At 37.0% G+C, this 22,171-nt stretch overlaps 1 protein-coding gene across 4 annotated transcripts in view; it reads right to left on the minus strand.

The window, feature by feature from the left end:
* Positions 1 to 50: 50 nt before the first annotated feature.
* FAP (fibroblast activation protein alpha) overlaps positions 51 to 22,171 on the minus strand; it is a 79,969-nt gene continuing 57,848 nt past the window's right edge. Inside the window, exons 22-27 of one of the 4 annotated variants that reach the window (XM_054699786.1) lie at positions 20,519 to 20,573; positions 12,894 to 12,993; positions 11,793 to 11,857; positions 11,219 to 11,291; positions 10,883 to 10,956; positions 51 to 93 (exon numbers count right to left, since the gene is read on the minus strand). In XM_054699786.1, coding sequence (XP_054555761.1) covers positions 88 to 93; positions 10,883 to 10,956; positions 11,219 to 11,291; positions 11,793 to 11,857; positions 12,894 to 12,993; positions 20,519 to 20,573 — 373 coding nt within the window. In that variant the 3' untranslated portion in view covers positions 51 to 87. Of the gene's footprint in view, positions 94 to 1,830; positions 4,929 to 9,119; positions 9,503 to 10,882; positions 10,957 to 11,218; positions 11,292 to 11,792; positions 11,858 to 12,893; positions 12,994 to 20,518; positions 20,574 to 22,171 lie in introns of those variants that run through there. The other 3 variants (XM_054699787.1, XM_054699785.1, XM_037523424.2) reach the window with 3 other exon arrangements.

Here is a 22,171-nt window from a genome sequence, read left to right on the forward strand (position 1 = left end):
GTGAATGTTGAGATTCTACGAATCAGATCCATGAGTTTGGGATATGTCACCTGATTGACTTTTCAAGCTTTCAAACACCTGCAGATTTCATTCCTGAGGAAAAAGTCAGAGATATTAAAAGAGCAAGTTATAGGAGTGGGACATGTCTTGGCAAACAAGAGAGCTCATCCTTATTGTTTTCTCTATAAAGACATGAAGACAGAACGGGAGTGTAAACACAGAAAGAGGCAGTATAAGGCTTGGTAGTTGAAAAAGTCCCTTTGGAAGAGCTGCTATAATGAGTGCAGATGAGCAGAAAGTTGAAAGAATAGAATTAATTCAGCAATCAGGCAAGGAAATTTCTGACATTTAAGAGGCTTAAGAGTTTGAGGACTTATGAGATGTTAGGTATGGATCAGTAATGACTGAAGGGGTGAATTCCATGGGTTTCCTCTCTTCTGCATCCAGAGGTATGGTGGTGTGACTGACAACTAGTAGAAATAGATATAACAAATTTTATTTTTTTTCTTTTCTTGAGCATGAAAATATCTCTTTAGCTGGCAATAAAGATAGATCAATATAAATATTTATAAAACATCCATAAGCCTAATTTCCTAGACTATATTCTTATATCAAAAACTAAGTCTGATTCTAGAAATGATTCCATAATACTTATAGATTCCTTAAACTAAGAATCAATACAAGTAAAATTTTAGAAAACAGATTTTTAAAAAATGCATTGAGATTAAATCCACATAAAATCAACTCTTTCAACGTGATTGGATGGCATTTGGTACATTCAGAATGTTGCACAATAATATTACTTCATTTAGTACCAAAACATTTCAATTGCTTCAAAATAAAACCTCATATCCATCAGGCAGTTTCTCTTCATTTCTTTCTCCCTTCAACCTCTGGCAACCATCAGTCTGCATTCTATCTATACAGATTCATCTATTCTAGATATTTCATAAAAATAGAATCATATGATAGCTTTTTGTACCTATCTAACTTCTTCCACTGAGTGTTTTTGAGGTTCATTCACATTTTAGCATGTATCAATATGTCATTCCTTTTTACAGCTGAATAATATTCCTTTACATCTATGTACCACAATTTCTTCATTCCTTCACCAATTGGTGGACATCTGGGTTGTTTTTACCCCTGGACTCTGAGGAATAATGTTGCTATGAACATGTCTATCCATGTATTTTTTTAAGAACCTTTTTCAGTTCTTTTGGGTATATAGTATATCTAGGAGTAGAATTTCTGGGTTATATAGTAATTTCACAATTAGCTTTTTTGAAGAGCTGCTAAACTGTTTCCCATAGAAGCTGAATCATTTTACTTTCAATTTTACTGAATCATTTTACTTTCAACAGTGTATGAAGATTCCAAATTTTCTACATCCTTATTATTATTTCTGTTCCTTTATAGTCATCATTGTAGGTGTAAAGTGTGGTTTTGATGTGTGTTTCCTTAATGACTAAGGCTGTAGAGAATCTTTTCATGTGTTTGCTGACCATTTGTTTATATTCTTTGGAGAAATGTCTATTCAAGTTTTTTCCCCATTTTCTAATTGTCTTGTTAAATTGCAAGAGTTCTTTATATATTCTAGATAATAAACCCTAAAAATAAATGTTAATATATGTACATATGTACATACATATGCATTTGTATATATAGCTAAATGTGTATAATATATATATACAAACTATGTAAATAATATATATGAAGTTCTTTTTCAAAATGAATAAAATTTTAATAAAAAACTTTATATTTTATTAAGTTATTATCAATTACAATAAAAGTTTCCATGAAGTGGATAAAGTTTCCACTTATTTTCTGGGAAATATGACAACAGGATGATTGGCTATTGCATTATTATTTATAAAGTTTATGACAAAATTTTTACACTTTGATAATGATAGATTCCTAATGGAAATGCCGTGCAAAGATTTGAAATCTAAGTCAAGGAACTAATACTGGAGTTTCCTATGCAGTGTTTCACTAGGCACAACTTTTCACCAAAGAGATTATTTGGACAATATTTTATGACTCTTAATTACTTGAAAAAGTAAATAATGAGAGTAGTCTGGGTTTGTTGTAAGTGCTTTGGCAACCTGGAGGCACATATCGTTTTTTTTTTTTTAAGCACACATAGTTAACTACTAACTAAAACAGAAAAGAGATACAAAATACTTATTTTGTATTTCACATTTCAATTCTGCTTTCTGAAAATTAGAGGAATAAAACTAAGGTTTATAATTTATGCTTTTATTTCTGGAGCCTCTGATCTGGCAGCCTGACCACTATTGGCAAGATGCACCTGATGCCAATTTGGGGGCTACTCTTGTGTGATATCTTTGAAGTTCACCCACACTGCCCCCCTCGATAGATCCATGGTCAAGGTGTGGAATTGGTTGCAGGGCAAGTGTGGAAAGACACAGTGGAGGGGTAACATCAGAAAGAAGACATTGAAAAGAAATACTGGTGAGTAGGAAAGAGGTGACAGGAAGATTGGGAAGCTAAATATCATATTGAGTCCACTTATAAGTTGGATTTACATATCGGATAACTTGTCTTCATACACAAAAATTTTCAGAGACACCATGAACAAGATGCAAATGCCATCGAAGTCACTGAGTTGTAGTGGAAGGCATAGACTCCATTTTGAAAGTCGCCCTACAAGTGTTTATTTAAGCAGTCACTTCATGACCACTTCATTAACTGCACATAATTCTAATAATGGCTGATAAGGGCCTGCTACTAGAGTTGTGTTTATTTATACTCTATGATGAAACTTTGATTAATGATGGCAATATGTAACAAAGCCCATCTGAAAAAGCATTCCACATCCTCTTTCTGGAATTCCTGAAAAAGGCAGGTAATGGGATTCTAGAATGTTCAACTCAGCCATGCTGAATGGTCAAATAGAACAAGATAATCTGAAATGTGAAACCTTTGGAAGACATATTTCCAAAGATTTGTTTTTTATGACTCCAAATGTGTAATCTGAATTTAAAGGAATTGACCAACTAGAATTTCAAGGGTTTATAACTCTTCTGATCAAGAAACAGAGACAGTATCTACCATGAGTATCCTTGCTTTGAAATGTGAAGGAAAGCATTAGTAAATGAAATATATTTATTAAGTAAAATATATTCTTAAAAATACTGGGTTTTAAAATGAAATCTGCTAGTGTAATCAATGGCACTTTAGAGATTTATCTGACTTTTTCTAGTCTGAACATTTTGTGCCAAACTCTCTCAATCTGCAATGTTCTGGTGATTCATCGAGAGGCAGCAAGTATCTGAGATAGGACAGGACAGTGGGCTGTGTTTTCTTTTCCTAACCCAAATTATTTTTGTTTCAAAGACCAACCTCTTTTAGATCTCTGGCTAAGATTCAGGTCCTCCCCAACCCATTCTCCTATGTACTATCTGCTGCTGGAAGATTTTTTTCTCTTTGTTTTCAGGGAGAAATAGCAAGTTCCTATTACTGTGTTGCAGAAAGGGCAAGATCTGCTTCCATCATGAAATCACACCTAATAATTTCAGTTTCATGTACTCTCCTGTCACAGAATATGGGAATATAGTCAACATATATTTATCGAGCTCCTCCTACATTATTCCAGAGACTGTCTATCTCTGAGTACAGAGAGGTAAAAGACAGAGAGAGCCATGGCTTATAAGGAGTTTATATGTGAATGGAGGGAAGAGGTAACAAGTACATACCTAAATAAAATAATTTTCATGCTAATAAGTGCTATCAACTAAACAAAATTAGAAAGGTGATTCGGAGTTTCTGGCCATGGTAGGAACAATATTAAATCCAGTGACCAGAGCAATTCTAAGGTAGTGACACCTGAGATTTGTTTTTTATGACTCCAAATGTGTAATCTGAATTTAAAGGAATTGACCAACTAGAATTTCAAGGGTTTATAACTCTTCTGATCAAGAAACAGAGACAGTATCTAGGACTTAGATGGCAAGGACATAGTCAGATGAAAATCCGAGCAAATCACTTTTCAGGTCTTGAAACAGAAATGTTTGCTCAGCACAAAGAAAGCAGAACAGAGATTAGTATGACTACATTTCGGGGGACTACAGGATTGGTGGGGACAAGGCCAGAGGCAAAGGCCTGTGTAGTACTTAGTGAGTTGTGTATGAAACTGGACAAATGACTGTCCTTGTTCTTCAACCAAACATTTCCCTGCAGTCTGTCTGCCCCAAAAAGTGTTTCCATCACTGCCATCCAGTATTTGTCTCTTCATATGGGTATTAAGATGCAGAAATGAATGACTCAGTTGAGATACAGTGCCAAGGATGAGGACCTGCTCAGGTAGTCATGATGCCAATATTGGTGATTCCTTAAAGGCCACCTTGTTTCAGAAAAAGATCAAGATTCACTTCTCAGTGAATGATGATTCTGATACACTAAATTCATTGACATGGGAAAGAGAGTCTTGGCTTCTGAGTCATATGTTCATTTATTGAGAGCTAATTTACTGAAAATGATAATTAAAAAGTGATTTATCCTATGCATCTAGCAGACCCCTACAAAATACTTACTGTATTCTAGACATAGTTTACTCTACAAATAGTAACTAATATAAACTTGAAATCACCCACATGAGGTAGAAACTATTAATTATGCCCACTTCACATAGAGTTCTCTCCTGTCCTTGGGGGATACATTCCAACACCCAGAGTGCATGCCCTGTAGATACCATATTCTTTTCGATGTATACACACCAATGATGGAGTTTGTTGTATTTATACAATAAGTAATAATAAAATAGGACAATTGTAACAAACACTGAAATAAAAGGCGTGAATGTTGTCTCTCTCAAAAAATACCTTATTGTAGGTAAGTATTTTCAGATGGTGGCTGGTGGTTGGAACTGGAACCAAGGAAGGAAAATGGTGACAAAGAGGGGCTGGTGTCTGAGGAAAGTGAAGTAGAAAGAACTTAGGAACTTATAACCAAGGCTGCATAACTAGTATGTTGCAAAACTGGAATTCAAATCAGTAGTCTGATTTTGGTATCTGTGCCATTACCTATTACATCTGCTGCCTCTAAAATGAGCTATAATGAACATATTATATTTAAAGGAATTGACATATGAGCTATGTTGTATTTCCTTTGAAAGAAAAGAATTTGTTATATTGCAAAATACCACTTTAATCTTCTGAAGAAAATGAGAGAGCAGCATTATTTCCTGTTAATATATAGAACATCTGCACATATTAAAGCGCCCTCCCTTTTTACTGTCATTTCTTAAAGTTGGAAAGTTAGCTCAGTGCCAGCAAGATAGAATCAAATTTTATGACTTCTTTGAAATTTTCTGTTCTGTCTCTGAATATCTGAAAGAATGTTTTAATATCAAACTGAAATCATGGGGACATGGATAGTTTTTTACCATACAAATAAATTTATGTAACTGTAAATGTCTCATTAAGACATTTATTTCAAAAGTTCACCTTTGTAACAGTGAAAAAAATTCCTGCCCCCAATAATTAATGGCTAACAAAGATGTTCCTGTCTTTGCTTGCCAATAACAAGAATGAAGAAACAAGATAAATTGTCTGACCACTGTGGCATGACCTGAGTCTGATTACCCTTCCTCATTCACAAGATACAGACTCTGTGTAGCCACAGAATGAAGGATGCAATGCAGTACCAAAGGGTATTTGTTAAAGCATATACTGTCAAAGCAATGCTTTAAATAAGTAGAGTAATAGCATTAATTAGAAGCCAGTAGAAGAAAATCATCCTGCTCTAGCTTGCCAAAGACAGTACCTGTGTGTCAAAAGAAGTGTTGATGACCAGCATGTTGCTATTGATGCCAGTAATTGGAGCAGGTGGTCACTAGAGACTTTTGCTGGGAGCCAGATCGTTCTCCCCATGAGTAAGACTGGTAAGGTCCAGGCACTTATTTCTCCCTGAATTAGAAATTATTCTACTTCAAATTGCCTAAGTACCTGTCCACAATACCAAGGAAGTGTATTAGCAGTTTTCCTTTCTCAAACTGAGAATGACTTGCTGTGTTCAAAATTTTTTGATGTTTTATTGAATAAACTCATATAGCTGCTTTATTGGATGAATTAAAGATATGTTAGCTTCCTTCTTTCGTCTTTATAAACAGCATAATTGAAAGCATTGTTTTGGTAGAATCTTCTCAGAAGACCACATAATCACCATTTAAATTAGCCCTAATTCATTTTACATTTGCTTATTTTACTGTTAACTTTCCCAGAACTGTATATTTTTTTTACAATTAGAACATCTGAATTTTAATTACATTACCATCAAGAAGCTCATTAAAGTCACTTAATTGGCAACATTTCCAAAAAAACCTTAGCTGGGTTTAATATATTTTAAAGAGTTACTGTCAAAGTATAATTTCACCATTACAAACAGCTTGGCAACAACATTTGCATAAAGATCTGTCAGTTTCTGAAAAATGCTCAAATGTTGGGAAAATCAGATTCGTTAAGTCGCCTTTACTGAAACAGTCTAGAAATGAAGAAATTGCCACATATATTCCTCTTTGTAACCCCTGCAGCACTTAGAACACTGCCATTCACAGCATAGGTATTCAAAAAATCTTCCTTGAATGAAATAAATTATACATTTATTTTGGGGTAGATTTAAAAATATTTTCAGCCTCAAAAAAAGTTTCCTCATTTGTGTTAAATTTAACTAAATACTCATTTTCTTGCTGCTTCTTTCTCATTCACTGTAAGAAATATTAGATGGCTATTTATATTTTTGAAACCTTTTCAAATAGTTCTGGCTAGCTCGGAGGGCAGAATTTAAAATATTCCAAAAAAAAAATAGAGATTATTTTTAGGTGGTCTAATACTTTATGATTTCCCTCTTACAAAAACTATGATCCCATCTTGAGAGTACTGATCTCATTAGAATTCGCAGTGCAGTTAATTCTTTTCTCACCTTTATAAGATTGTCAGTGCCTGCCTATAGACACATATCTTGTATAACATAAATTTTTTTGAAGGTCCTGGTGACCAACAGTACCAACAGTATAAAGCATTGAAATTGCATTTGTTTAATGAAAGAATGAAAATCTCAAGTTTATGAAATATGAAGAATGATACCTTGCAGCATTGATTAGGCTGCTGGGATACTCCCTCTCCATGTCTCAAATGCAAGAATGAAATGTGGTAAAGGATATTTTCCATTACAATCTAGTTTCATACAAATAGGCAAGGTAAGATGTTTTTAAAACATTCCTTTTAGTTTGATATTTCTAATGAAATATCTCCCTTTTGTACTCCATGCACCTTGTATCTTCTAATCAAAAGAAAAATCTAGTAAAATTTTACAAAAACATGAAATAAAAAAAATTTTCTTTGAGTTGTTATCTTGCTCTCCACTATGCCCTCAAAGTCTTGCACCATGCCTGATATATACTCAATAAATGTTCCTTGGATGAATGAATGAATGAATGAATGAATGAACACATGCTGACAGTCCTGAGGAAGACCAGGCTGATCCTACAGGAGGTGGTCAGGAAGGCCCCATCAGCGATAAAGAGTTCCCTGAACACACAGTTATTCATTCACCGACTGGTAAGCTTCTACCATATATGCTTCGAGACACAGGCTATTAAGATCACGCTGGGAGAGTACTATGCACTAGTACTTTCTGTGGGGAAGGAAATGTTCTACATCTAATAAACAATATTATATGTAAACAATAGAAAATCACTGGAGGTTTCTGTATGGGAAAATGACCCAGTTAGATTTGTCTTTGATGTTTCCTCTATGGCAGTGGGAATAAAGGCCTGAGACTGGAGACATCTTATTGAAAGTTGGTATTAGTTGATATTTTCCACAAAGGTAGAAAATAAGTGGAGTAACAAGATTTTCTTATTACTTGTAATTGTCCTTGATAGAATATTAGGTAATGAGTGTTGGTTAGTCTTCTTTTCTTAGTTGGAAAGAATGATGAAAAATAAGAGGAAATTTCTTGGACTTGCTTCAGAGGCTACTCCATGAGAATAGAATGGGAAGGTCGGAGCTGCTTTTTCTCTGACTCTCCAGGCATCTGTGTTGACCTGAAAGTGGAGAGGAGGTCTTGTGGCCAGTGTTGAAGCTGAGAGTTTTGTCCATGCTCCCTGAATGCTGCAAAACACCCTTCCTTGATAAATGAGGGGGGTTATGTGGCCTCAGGGTGAGGCAAATTTTCAGATAGCAGTGAATGCTGGACTGAGAAATACCTAAAGATTCTGGAGGAGTCTGTGATCTATGATCTTTGAGGCCCCTTCCTGATTCAGTGACTGGTTCTTCTGCTATAGATTGTGAGAGAGGGCATGAGGGTCTTCTATCGGCAACTAGGAAGAGTCAAGTTAGGGATGGCCAGAAGTCACCCAGGGCAATGCAGTGCTGGCAACCGTGTCAACAAATTGTCCCCTAGACTATGACTTCATAGTTCCACTTTTTAGCCAAGAATTAGCTTCTGGTAACCCGGTATGGATCTTTTTTAATTCTGTGGCAATTGCAGAGATGGCAATTTGCCATGCATTTCTAATTAATGGGCACATTTACTGGCAGAGCATTGCATTTGGGGTGGGAGGCATTATGGTTTTTCCTTTTCAAAATGAACTCCATAATATAAAACTAAAACACAAGAAAAACCTCGGAACATTTTTCCTCTCCAGCTGTTGATATTCAATTTTATCTGATTTTCTGTTCAGTTTGGTGAAGGTGATTACCATTATTAATTCTAAAAAGGATATGAAATAGAAACATTTCTAAATTTGAAGCATTTCTTAAATGGAAACTGAATTCAAAATTCTGACTTCATTCTTATCTAACGTTTTTTGGCAATGTTGAAGAAATCTGGGAGAAATTTAGTAAACATTTCTTGGAGGGACAACACAGAGCACAAACATCAGGAAGCCTTTGCAAAATGCAACACAGACACATGATTTCTGAACAAGGCTTTGCATTCTATGAACCACTGGCCGGTGTTCTATTTACAAAAGTCCAAAACTGCTTCTGGGTTCTTCTCCTCCATGGCTACCCTAAAATCACGCATGCATTTGCCTAACATGAGCACTTCTTCTACAATAGAGACTGGAACATGAAACCAGCACAGACAGAATAACAGCACTTTAACTTCTGACTTTATTTTTTGCCCCTCAAATGAACCGGCAATAAAACACTGTGTCCCAAACGAACAGCCTGACTTGCTTTTTCTCCTTTTTTTCAGAGTACCAGGAAATGTAAACAATATTTAGGTAGAACTTCTGAGTCCTCCTAATTTTTTTGTCAGCGTTTAGAACAAAATTCATTTATCTGTTTACACCAACATTGAACAGCATAAAGAGTAAAACAAGACATTTATACGAAGTGTTCAGATTGTGATACAGGCTGTGTCAGCATTGTTTTTAGTCTGACAAAGAAAAACATTGCTTCAGGAAGTGGGTCATGTGGGTGTATAAGTGCTTCGTGGACAGGCCGGGGAGGCCGTGGTTCTGGTCTGAGTACCACTGAAAGACAAACAGAAGAGAACTCTTTTATTCCCGCAGCCAGAAAATTTAGTTCTGACTTCTTCATGCTCTCAGGACCTGAGAATTATTTCTGCTGTTATTGGGAACTTCTACCTGAGAACACTTGAATAAATTAAATCGTTTACACGGAAACATTCAGAGCAGGGTGACTGAGAGACCTTTTCTTAACCTTCACCACTGTTTCATATTCTTCCAACTTGTATTTTTCTATCTCTGTGGCTGAGATCACAGCGGCCAGCATCCTGGGGGAGCGGGAGGCAGGCACGATTTCCTGAGCTGGTGTACTGGGCGTGTTATTTGGCTTCTTTGGAGCTTGGTTTCACTTGAAAAACCGAGAGGGTTGGATTTGATTTTCCCTAAGGCTCCTTCTGGCTCGAACGTTCTATGAGGCTTTTAGCCTCTGAATCTAATTCCTTTCTGTTACAGAAAATCCGAAATATATATAACCATAAACACCCTTTATGGGAGTTAAAAATAGGTTCGTACCAAAAAAAACCCCGGAAGATGTTATTACAATTTTAATGTTATTGTTGGAGAGATGCTATTAAGGTTAATGTTTTCACTGTGTAAAGGGGGGCTAGTGGTCATGATATAATGCTATATCCTTATAAGTTAAATTTACTTTTGGGGTCACAGTAAAGGACAGAATTTACCTCACCCTGGTAAATTATTTTTAAAAACACACTTCTAAAAGATGAGGGTTTCCTTTTTTGGGTTCTTGTTCAACATAAGCAAGTGAGGGAGAATTTATGCTCCCTGAGGAGGGGAAAAGGTGTCTCCCTTGCCTTGGCTTTCGCCTTATTTTTTTGTTTGTTTTTATTTCTCATTCCTCGCGCAACCTGGATTTTATAGCTAGCTCATTCATTCATTCATTCTTTCAGTAAAAATATGAGCTTCTGTGATGGTCCAGGCATGTGCCAAGCGCTGAGAACACATAGACAATGTCCAAGTGGAGCTGCATGGCTTCAGGGAGCCTCTGAAGTCTCTGATAATATTTTGCAATTGCTCATATACAAAATCTTCTAGATGCTCTGGGACTCCCAGATTTTGCTGGGACTGTAAACACATAGCTACACTTATGTAAACTGGATCACAGAACTATTGGATGCTTGAGATAGAAGGTCTTCTAATCTCGTGGTCACCTTTATATTATCTATGACTCAGCTGGGATCCACAGAGGTGACATGGCTTGCCTGATGTTTTTCTGCAAGTTAATGAATGATCCAAAATCCATTTGAATATGTTCCGCCTAGTCTAGATCAGGTTTTAGTAAAAAATAAATAAATAAATAGAAATAAGATCCCTCCTTTTGGCTTAGGGGTGTAAGGCCATGAACATGTGTAAAAAGAAATTATGTACCATTGCCTGGAAATCCACTTGTGCGTTAACCAGTGCTTTAGCAATCTGTGCTGAGTTTTGAAAGTGCACATTATCTGCAACAAAGAGAGAGAGTTAAAGTGCTGCTAAATACCAGAAAGCATAGAGTGACAATGTACTGCCTGGAAATGAACACCAACTATTATCTAGTCATGCAGTTGACATTGTCAGCAGTGGGTACTCACACTCATTTATGGAAATGTCCCTGACTTTTAGGTACTGACCCTGAGCATAGGCATAGGAGGATGCTTAATGTTTCTTAAACAAAGTGATGCTGGCTCAGTATTTTTATGTGTAAGAGTCTTGCTTAAACCTCACCATCTGCTGTTCCGTGGATGAGAAGATAGTCTACATTTCTGAAATATTCTGCTCTTGCCATCACAGTTGAATTCTGGAAAAGAGGAAAAATTAACATTTTAGTTGCTGCAAGTTCTAATAGAAAACTAGCTAAATCATTGTGCAATGGACTTAGCACCAATACTGAAATTATGTATTGCTTTGGTTGATAAATATTTAAGAGTCAGAGCAACACATTTTCATCATCATTTGCATTACTTCCATCTGATTCTTAGTTTGAAAAACTGAAAGTTTATGTGTCATATGTTACATATGAGTGAGACCTTAGGCATAAATGATGCCCGCTCAAGCTGTGTAGGGGCTGGGGATGGGGATGGGGAGGTGGATGAGGAAAAGGGAGTTGGGGAGAGAAAGAATAGAATCCAAAAGGAGTAGTAAATTCCTTTCTAGTGAGGTGTTTTGCAGCTAACAAAAGATCACCAGATTTGCTTAGGGACCCAGTAAAAGTGTAAACTCTGAATGACGGCTTTAAATTATTTAGCACATTTGAAAAGTGCTTTTCACTAATGGCCTAAATAAAACAGAAAGTGCTTACTTTATAGTGCTCCAGATTATCGTCCTTTGTTGGAAGACCCATGAATCTTTCCGTGTAGATAGATGCTATGCAATAAATAAAAATATGCTGTTTGCATGTAATATGTGCCATTTCATTAACCAACAGAATCCCTAGTTAGGTGACCCCCACCCCCCAACACTCTCCCATGTGGAGAGGAAGCTTTTTACGTTTTTGTAATGCTCCACTAAAGTCATCTGCTCTGCAATTTGCCTCAATAAGACTAAAGAAGAAGAAGAAGAGATTATAAAAATGGGAGAATCTATCATTAGAAAGGGCTGGTCTTAATTTTTTCACCTCTACCCAAATCCCTTCAATGATGGGGAGGTGTTTTGAAAGACTGACCCCATGGAATAACCTCTATGATTTTTAAAAGAAATCACAAATCCAGCCAGATCTACTACTTTAACTGGTGCTTTAATGACTAGATGGGATGGGAATATGTCCCCCAAATCATCCTCTCCCAAAACATAGACACACACACACACACACACACACACTCTTTATATAAGTGGCAGTTTTCTCGTTTCTACCCCACCACAAGGAAGAGATTCTGATGAAAGCTAATTTTTGTATAATCAGTAGGGTTAGTTCCAAATCATCATCCTGCATTGATATTAATAATAGTAATAGGCACACACAGGAGGTTTCCTTCTTGAACATATATTTTTGTTACTCTGACTTCTAGAGTCATGGAGCTGGCAGCTGCAAACAATGGTGTGGAGGTGAATTGCTTGGACCTGATTTAACTTTGTATAAAATGTTCTTAAAAGTCAGCATGCTGCCACTATGTGTCAACAGAATTTGCTCTGATTTTATATATTTGGTTCAGCAGGGGGGCACACAGTTTCTGGGTGAGAATAAGCAATAACGGATTTTGGAAGCGTCCTTCCTCACTCTTAAGATTTCTTTGTTACAACACAATTATAATGAATCATTGTAAACAACCCCATTTATAGATTATCTTTTCCCCAGTGATGCTTGGGTGAATTTTACTGCATATTTGTTTCCCCAAGCACCTCAAATATAAAGTAATTATGTGTTAAATGTTTTCCCAGCAACATTTATGAAATGTTTCCATACCGTAATATTCCCAGTTGGAGACCGGAGCCACCGCTATGCCACATTTGAAAAGACCTGTTCCCGATGCAAGGGCCAGGGATGAAACGTACCCTCCATAAGACTGCAGAGACATGTTAGGAGTCAGTCCCAGGTTTGCTTTCAAAGACTCTATATTTTTATAACAACACTATATGCTCATAATAGATGCTGGGGGGAGCTGGAGGTATGGGTAGGGTTAATTAAATATCTGCCTGCATCCTTGGCACCCACCAGACATAACACTAATTTCACCACCAGAAAATTATAAATCCTTGGTGTGCTGGTCAGAACATAGTAGGGGTGGTGAAAGAGACAGATATAATTGCAAATTTCTGTGAAAATTTCTTGTTTTCCTGTTTATTTTTCTCAACAAGGATCTTGCTAGAGCAAAATTAAAATTTTACTTGAAATAAATGCACAAAACAGGAGACGATTCCCAAAATGTAAATGCAAGGTATTTCCCATGGTTTGCAAAAGTCCTGTGAGGCAGAACTTGTATCTGTTATTTATTTATTTTCATGACAGAACAGCAAGGGAAAGACATAAGAAACATAACAACCTCTTAACTTAAGACAGGACAGAATTTGTGTACAATGTAGTACTACATGTTCTGTTTTGAGCATTTCTGACATAGCAGCTCAAAGGAGGAAAGCTGCTGGTGTCTTTAAAAACCTACATTTCCTCTCACAAATTAATGGAAAAACAAAGAAATGCAAAAGGGGATAGAAATTTCAGAGTCCGGAGTAGAGTTGGCGATCATCAATTTTCTTTCCCAAGAAATAGAGAGGTGGTTCAGAATAGTGCCCTAGTAGCAGAAAGAGATATGTTTTCCCACATCGCTTGGGGATTTGATTCCTAAAAACGAAGAAATGAACAGAGCAAATAAAACAAGCTCTCCCCCCTGGAAGACAAATTAGGTCTGTGTAAACATGCTGAGAGAGATACTTCTTGTGAAACATGGACCCCCCAAAATGGGTGTGTTAGATTAGGATGTGTCTCTCAGTGTTTATTCTTGCCCCTTGACAGTGTTTATTCTTGTTCCTACTAACCCTAGGGACAAGAGGTGACTCTACAATACAGAAGCCTTATTTCAAGGATCTTATTACCACAAACTTCTGGAGATCATTTTCCTTTGGTTTGGAGAGAGCATATCACTTTTGCTACTGAGAGTCAGTCTTTAAAGAGGGTAAAATAGAGGTGAGAGTGAGCTCTATAGAGCAAGAGCTACAAAGACAGACAGGGATGGCAGCAGGTCAGTGGCTGGGTCTATTCTTAATTTATGAAATCCAGGAAATACGGGATTAAGTTAAGTAAACAGTGAATTCAGCAGCTAAAGGAAGAATTCTCTAACTAGTTTACAGTTTTATTTTCCAGCTCTGGGGAATTTTATGGAGAAGCCTTGGCTACAAAACACAGAATAAAAGAGGAAGCTCCAGTTATACCATGGGCTTTTTTTTTTTTTTCTATTATACTTGGAGGAGAACTAAAGCATGCTTTACTAAGGGAAAAATAAGATTTTAAAAAAGAAGGAACACTTGAGCTTAAAAATCATTTTGGTAATGAAAATTCTAGCAGGTTCAAACTTTCACATATAAATTACAAATAATTTGTTTTGAAGAGTAGGTGAGCAACAACTATTACTGAAACAGGGGATCTTTATTTCCTTCTCCATTTTAGGTTCAAATGAGAAAAAAAAGTAGAAGTCCTGAGGAAAAATTGTCATTGTTAATGGCTTGATTGGAAATGTGTTCACTGCAAATAACAATGCTAGGTCCCTTCTCTCCTGGGTCCCAGATAAGAAAGTGCGTGAAAAAAGATTTGAAACTGAAAGCATCTGCTTATAGAAAAAAGGTTTTTAAACACTTCTGTTCCAAGTGTTACTAATCGTTCATCTGTATCTATTAGTGATTAGATGACAGTGCTGTGTCTAAATAAAACTTTCATGTTTTCAGGATGGAATACAAATCATCTCTAAAAGTCATAACAAACTACTGGAGCAGCCCCATGGCACATGAAGGGGCACTTGAGGTTCTTGGGCAGCTTAGAAAAGCTATTCCTATAGTAGACAGGATGAAGTGAGGGGGGGGGGAAATCAACTGGAGTTGACTTTTTTCTGCTGTCCCATGGGTGGGGCTCCAAGGCAAGAGTGGGTGGCTGCCGCAAGAAAGAACCCACGGAGCAGATTGGCCATGAGAATTCTAGAATTTTGTCCTTTGCACTTAGATGCCTTGCCATTTTGCTTAAATGAAGGATATCTTAAAAAACATTCTTAGAAGGGCACAGAATTTTGAGGGGTTTATGGAAAAGTCTTCTGTGAGCCATAATGCACACTGGAGTAGTTACCTATGGGCATCAATCATAACTGGCTGCCGTTTGTATGGCCAACGTGACCCCATTGGTGTCTGTGGTCCTGTCCAGTCCATGTCCTCATTCCCTCCTCACACACCCGCCTCCTCCTACCCCGTAGCTCCCGTGCTCACCTGATGCTCTTTCACCTTTCCAAGTGTGACCAAGATCAGGACTTTGCAAATGCTGCCACCCTCTATCTGGAATACTCTTTCCCCAGAAATGGACATCCCTCCCTTTTAAGACCCATTTAAGTCTCAATTCAAAACAAAATAAATTCCCTTCAAGGGAGCCTTCCCTGCCCTTCTAGATTAAAACTGCACTAACTCCACACCATCTAATTTCCTTGTTTTGATTTTTTCCATAGTGCTGACTTTTAACATCCTCTGCATTTTTCTTATTTATCTTGTTTATAGTCTTTCTCTCCAACTACTCCCAAATATATAGGGTAGAGATATTTGTCTGTCTTGTTAATGAATATATCCCCAGTGCTGTGACTATGACCCAGGACACAATAGGAATAAGATAAACATTGCTTATATAACTTTTCTACTAATTTATTGAACTCTGAAAATGATATGGTGAGGACATTATAACTGGCTTTATGGTGAGGAAACTGAAGCTCACTGTGAATTTAGAGTGGTTGGGGGTCAGCCAGCAGCAGCGCTGGGCCTCTCCCCCCCCCCACCCCGACTCTGCAACCCCTGCCATTTCCTCTCCCTCTCTCTATACTAGGGCAACCTCTGTGGGGAACTTGAAGTTCAGAGTGTAATATAATCTCATTAGAGGTGCATTTGTCCTACTTTTACATCGCTGATCACACATAGCAATTCAAATTGCTTATAATTAGTCACTGGAAGAGAAAGGAACTAAGATTAAATCATGAACTAATGCTTATTCAACACCACCTGGCTAGGCCTTAACAAAGCAAAGCCCATAAATGAGGTTGCTATTCTAATAATTTAGGCAAAACCCCTGCTGCTCTTCAATTGTCAGAATAATTTCTTCAGTTTTCTTCCCATAAACCAGGACTTTGTGACCTCAATATTGGTAACATTTGGGGATGGATTCTTCCTTTTTTGTGGAGGGCTGTCCTGTGCACTCTGAGTGGTTCTCTAATCTGTTCACCAGATACCAATAACACCTCCCCAGCGGTGATGATCAAATACATCTCCAGACATTTGTCCTCTACGGAGCAAAACTGCCCAGCAAGATGCATTGTCATAGTGGTGACTTGGATATAGGGTTGGGAACATAACAGGTATTTATGAACCAGCTAAAAACAAAGCCACTGGACTTTTGGTTTGTGTGAACCAGGAAAATAAAAGGGTGCGATCAAAATGTCCCTTTCCCCTTCTTGATCTGGATAATGGAGGGAAATGTATGATTTGTAAATTATTGGCCATTTAACTAAAAAAAAAGCATGGTTAGATATGGTGTTTTTCTCAGATCACTAAAGGTCTAACACTTCACGGTAATAGATTTTCTTTTCTGACACTGAAAAAAGTAATAACTAAATAACCCTCAGGGTCATTATCAATGTTTTCCTCTTTCCTATCTCCACTTCCCCACAGGTTGCTCCTTATTTGACTATAAAAGAACACTCAGAGCTATGAGCTTTCCCCTCCTGCTTCACTGCCTAATCCCAGGCCCGTGGCATTTATGGCTAGTATCACTCCTCATCTAACCCTTTGGTCCACCCCCTCTCTCACCTCAGGCCACCTTTTTATCTGCAATTAGAACTGTATTTCCAAGACACCAACACCACTCCCTATTGATTTCAAGAGCACTTTTCAAAGAGGTGTCCATTGGATGGAGTATTTTTGATAAAACTGCATTAAAATTAACCTGGATTCTTTATTATTCCTCTGTAGAACTGATATGTACTTTTATATAGAATTAGGATTTGCTAAAATATTAACCCACAGAACCTTTATATTCCTGAAAAATCTTATAGTACTAAGGAGACACTTATGGGGGAGTATTAATTTCTAGGATAAAATTCAGTTTAAACAACATAATAGATATGTGACATGATCAAGTATTGTGCTAATCATCTGAGGAAAAAAAGAAAAAAAGATAAAGTTCATTCCCCTGATGAGCTTATGTTCTCGCAGGAGAAACCGATAGATAAAACGTGCCCTGTAAGAGCATTATAAAGACTTATTGGAACATGCAGAAAGTTATATCAGAGTTGGGTCTCAAAGAACAGGTGTGAGTTTTCCACTTTCTAGTAAGGAAGAGATGCGGATGAGAGAAAGAAGATGGATATTGCAGGTGCAGGGAACAGGATTTATAAAATTAAGGGAATAAAGAAGCACAGATATAAGTCAAATTATTCATAAAGTGTGGGCAGAAGTGGAGAGAGATGAGAGTAGAAAAGCAGGTTGGAGGCAAACCGCCCAGAGCTTTGCATGCAGAAATATATTTGGGTATTAGGTTGAAGCCAATGTAGCCCTAGAAAATATATAAGCAAAATAGCAGGATGGTAATTGTTGTGTTTTGGGACAATAACTTGGTTAGCAAAATTGAAACTTGTGAGGTGAAAGCAGGGCTACCAGTTGAATACAGTTGAACACGTCAACTGGTGCCATTCAACCTATGACTGAGGAGCCAATAGAATAATTGCCCCTTGGGGTCTTGAGCACTAAATCAGAATCTCTGCTGGGGGGACCTGAAAGCCAAGTTTTAACAAGTTTTTCAGGTGATGTTTATGTAAACTAAAGTTTGAGAAGCTTTGGTCTAAATTACATAGAAGAACCTCAAACTAATACAACATTAGTGGGAATGAGGAAAACAGATTAAGACATGTGATTGCAGAACTGCAACAGAATTTACTCACCAACACAATGTTAGAGTCAGGGAATGGGGGAATTGAAATTAGCCCTGATTTGGGTGACTAGGTATGTAGTGAGATCCTCAACAAAGATGAGGCTATATTTAAAGTAGACAATAACTAATTTAGCTTGGGCAAGTTAAGGTTGAGATCTCCATGGGACACATGGGAAAAAGAATCAGCAGGTACTTGAAATATGGGGCTCAGAAGAGAAGTAGGGGCTAATGGCAGGGATGTGGCAGTCATCATCATCTTTGAAATCATATAGGTTTCCTCAAGGAAGTGAAGAACAATGAGCATGAAGGCCGGAGAATTGCCTACACTTAAAGTATGAATGGAGTATAATGATCATAGATACATAGAAAGATAAGAAAAGATGTCACAGAGTCATGGATAAGACCTACTCTCCTTTATGTGACCCAAAAAACATATTACCTGGCTATCTACCTGTCCAGATTCCTTTCCTGTATCATCTTGACCATACACCTTAGACTTCTGACATTTCAGGCATTACTGGCCACTTCAGATTCTCCATGCGCACTAAGCTCTGTTACCTCAGCATGGGCTCATGTTGTCTTCACTCTGCCTGGACTGGCCTATTTGCCAATTTCTCAATCACCCCTTAGCTTTTTCAGCCAGAATTAACCACTCTCCTAGGTGTTGTCTACAAATTCCATTTCTTCCAACAATTGAAGCATTGCTGAGCAATTGCTTTTTGCTCTCTGTTTTCTACCCAAGAAAACCAGGGCTAGAACATGCCCCTCTTTTCATTCTCTAAAGAAGCTAGTATATGACTTATTTAAGATCCAATAAAAATTTTCTGCATTTATGAAAGGATGAATGAATCAATGATCAGATGGATGGATTAATAAATATGGATTGGCTTTTAACCAAAGAATGGTTAAAATGCCAAAAAATAAGCAGAATATTAAGGTATTTTTCCACCTTTGGGTCCTCCTATTGATTGAGGGGATGCTCAATATATCCATTGGCAGTCCATTTCTTTCTTCTTTTCTTGCACATACTCTCAAGATCGACCTCATAATCACCATCACATTGGAAAATATGTCATAAAGGGGACCTAATATTCTATTGCTTTCAGAAGCATTTGCACATATATAAGAATTTCTTAGGCTGATGTGGACATAGTTTTGGGTGAGGAATGGTCTCCTTAAATCTTTCCACTTAGATCTCTTAGACTAATACCCAGAATGTTCTGGAAATGAGATAAAATTGCTCACTCTATGGATGTTTCAAAGAATGCAGTAAAATATAATTCTTTTAAGAGAAATATTAATGACTACATGTAACTTTTCAGTTTGATATTTGACTCAAGGATTTCCTTTAGGAAACTTGATAAAAATATATGGTAGGAAAGGTCTTATAGTGAAATATTTCACTATAAAAATAACACATTTATTTCCACCCATTTGAAATGCATTCTGTTTAGATACTTAACATTTGATAGTTTTAAGAAGAACCAAATGGCTTGAAGCGACAACTTTCCACAAATTCACAATAGATCTTCATCTGGTCACTGAGCTGAGCGTTGTTGAGCCCAATCCTGCAGATTCCCATCAATATTGGGTTTCATTCCCTCCATCATGTGCAGGCCGCTCTCAGAGAAAACAGCCAAGAAAAACAACCCGAGCACGAACGGCTGCAAATTGACTTGCAAATGTACAAATTTAGACCAAAAAGTGAAACGGGGAAATCTTCTTTGAAGAGTAATTATCATAATTTATAATCAGAAAATTTAAATTCCTTCCAATATTTCTCTAAACTTTCCAGTGACTTCATTGCCCATGACTGAAAAGTTTTGTCACTCCCTTTTAATGTATATTTGAAAAACCTGCACAACTTTTCAAAATGGGAAATTATCTCCATGACCTACCACTAGGAAACTAAGTAATACTTCTCTCAAGTTAGAGCAAATGTATATTCAACATGGTGGAAGAACTTTTTTTACAAAAAAAGAAAATGTTGAGCACACCCAAGATATGACAGGGCTAGACTATATAGTAGGGAATTTAGAGTGTGAAATTTCCTATAAAACCAAATTTCAGTTTAGCCTTTCATAAAATGAAATACAAAATAAAAGCTACACATTAAAATTATAAAAGAAATTAAATCTCTGATGACTATGGCTCAGGTCAGATGTTATAATCTAGTACCAAAAATTAAGTAAAAACGTGTCAATTATGAGTTGATTTGTGATACAGAAAAGAAACTAAGTGATTGAAAAAAAGGAACAAGCACTTAAAGCCACCACTTTGAAGCCAGATTATCCAAATTGACTGTTTCCACTGACAGATTAAATTATGTTGCAACATTAACATTTCAAGAGAAACCTTATAAACGAACACTTTAGAAAATGATGATTGCTGAACTGAATAACAGGCGTAAAACATATAAAACAACTCACCCAGCCCCATATGGCTATTCTTTTTTCATCAATGAAACCCATTTCTATGAATTTTCTAAAGTAAAAGAAACAAATTTTTAGAATTTTAAGTGTGTACACATGACATTTACTTCATTACACAAGCATATTTAATCCAAAGATTTAATAGAAACGCTACATTTTCTTTGTTTAAACACATGCAGAAAAAGGCTGCATTTACAAATAATTAAAAGAATATTATCATGCTTGCTGCAAGGATCAAAGAATCCTCTAGACTCTACTGGACATCTTTTGAGCAGAACGTCCAGGGGCACAAGGCCTCGTAGCCTAACTATGTTGGGGGAGTAACTTGGGACTGAGAGAGGTCACCAGACAGGTTGGTAAAAACATAAGAAGTAAAACCCCCACAGCTATGAACAAATTTCCAAAACCCCAGCTTTGGGAAGAAGTTTTGTTGTTGGTGTTTTAAGTTTTGTTCATGTCTTAGACCTTGTTTGCTTAGGGGTTAATGTTAACCACCCTCTCATTTTCATCATATTTGAGAAATATTTTGTATTTCCTCTCTCGTTTCATACTAGGTACCCTCAATTTATTATAGCATGATAATTTTATGTTACATTTAGGATATGAAAATGATTCATTCAAACTCCATCACAGAAGAGTCCCCAATGGGAAACTCTATTGAAAATGAATCCTTAAGATTTAGACCTTCATGCTGAAGATCAACCTAAATAGACAGGGGCAGCCATCAGAAATGTGACTTGCAATATTGGTATGTGTTTTTTCTGGCTAATTTATACAATGTGCCCTAGAGAGCTGGTGTTCTAGAGCAATTTTGATTTATTTTGAAAGTGGTTTAACTGAACTTCAAGAAAATCTCAGAACACAGAAGCAGCGATATACAGAAGCAACTGGATGACTCACTGCAGAGGTCTGGATGCAATAGTGATGGGTAGGAGTGAGGTGAGACCAAAGGAGAGACAAACGTGACCCCAGAAAAATTACAATATTCTTGGTTTCCTTTCGCTCCATAACTGCCCTTTCTCATTTTCTGGAAGTAGGAGGGAGTGATTTTCATTAGTTAAATAGTGGTGTTCCTTAAAAAGGATTTCACAGCAATCATTTTGCTCATTGCATCGATTCAACATGCACGTTTCAGATGCACAGAGTAGTTGGGCAAGTGCCCGAGACAAACAGATGGGAAGAAGCCCCGTCAGTCACAGCTTACCCGACACTGATTCTGAGGGACACCAAGTTGTCTACAGGGAAGAAATGCAGTAGCAAAGGGAAAGTTGCTACCTGGGCGGATGCTGCTCAGGATAAAGCAGAGAAAATGTGTAGCAAACTGTGGCACTTTGGCAATTCTTCCATAAACTTCCAAAACCAAATAAAGAAGAGAAACTTCCCTTTCCTTGTAAAAAAAATCTTGTCACTAGGGCTTGAAGACAGTTCTGAGCCATAAAAATCAATCGTGATTTTATGATCTCCTACAAGCTAGCAATTACATCTGGGGTAAAAGTAAATAACAGGTGATACATCAGAACAGGAAATTCTTAACAACTCCCTTCCTAGGTTTATTCTGAAAGGATGACATTTACAGGAAATGATAGTGCAATAGTTAACATGGAAATAAAACATTAACACTTAATGTGGCAGGACTAGGTTAAAGGTTAG

The sequence above is a fragment of the Talpa occidentalis genome, unplaced genomic scaffold (genome assembly GCF_014898055.3).
Source record: "Talpa occidentalis isolate TD23 unplaced genomic scaffold, MPIMG_talOcc4v2.1 talOcc4.3, whole genome shotgun sequence".
In the NCBI taxonomy this organism is placed as follows: domain Eukaryota; kingdom Metazoa; phylum Chordata; class Mammalia; order Eulipotyphla; family Talpidae; genus Talpa; species Talpa occidentalis.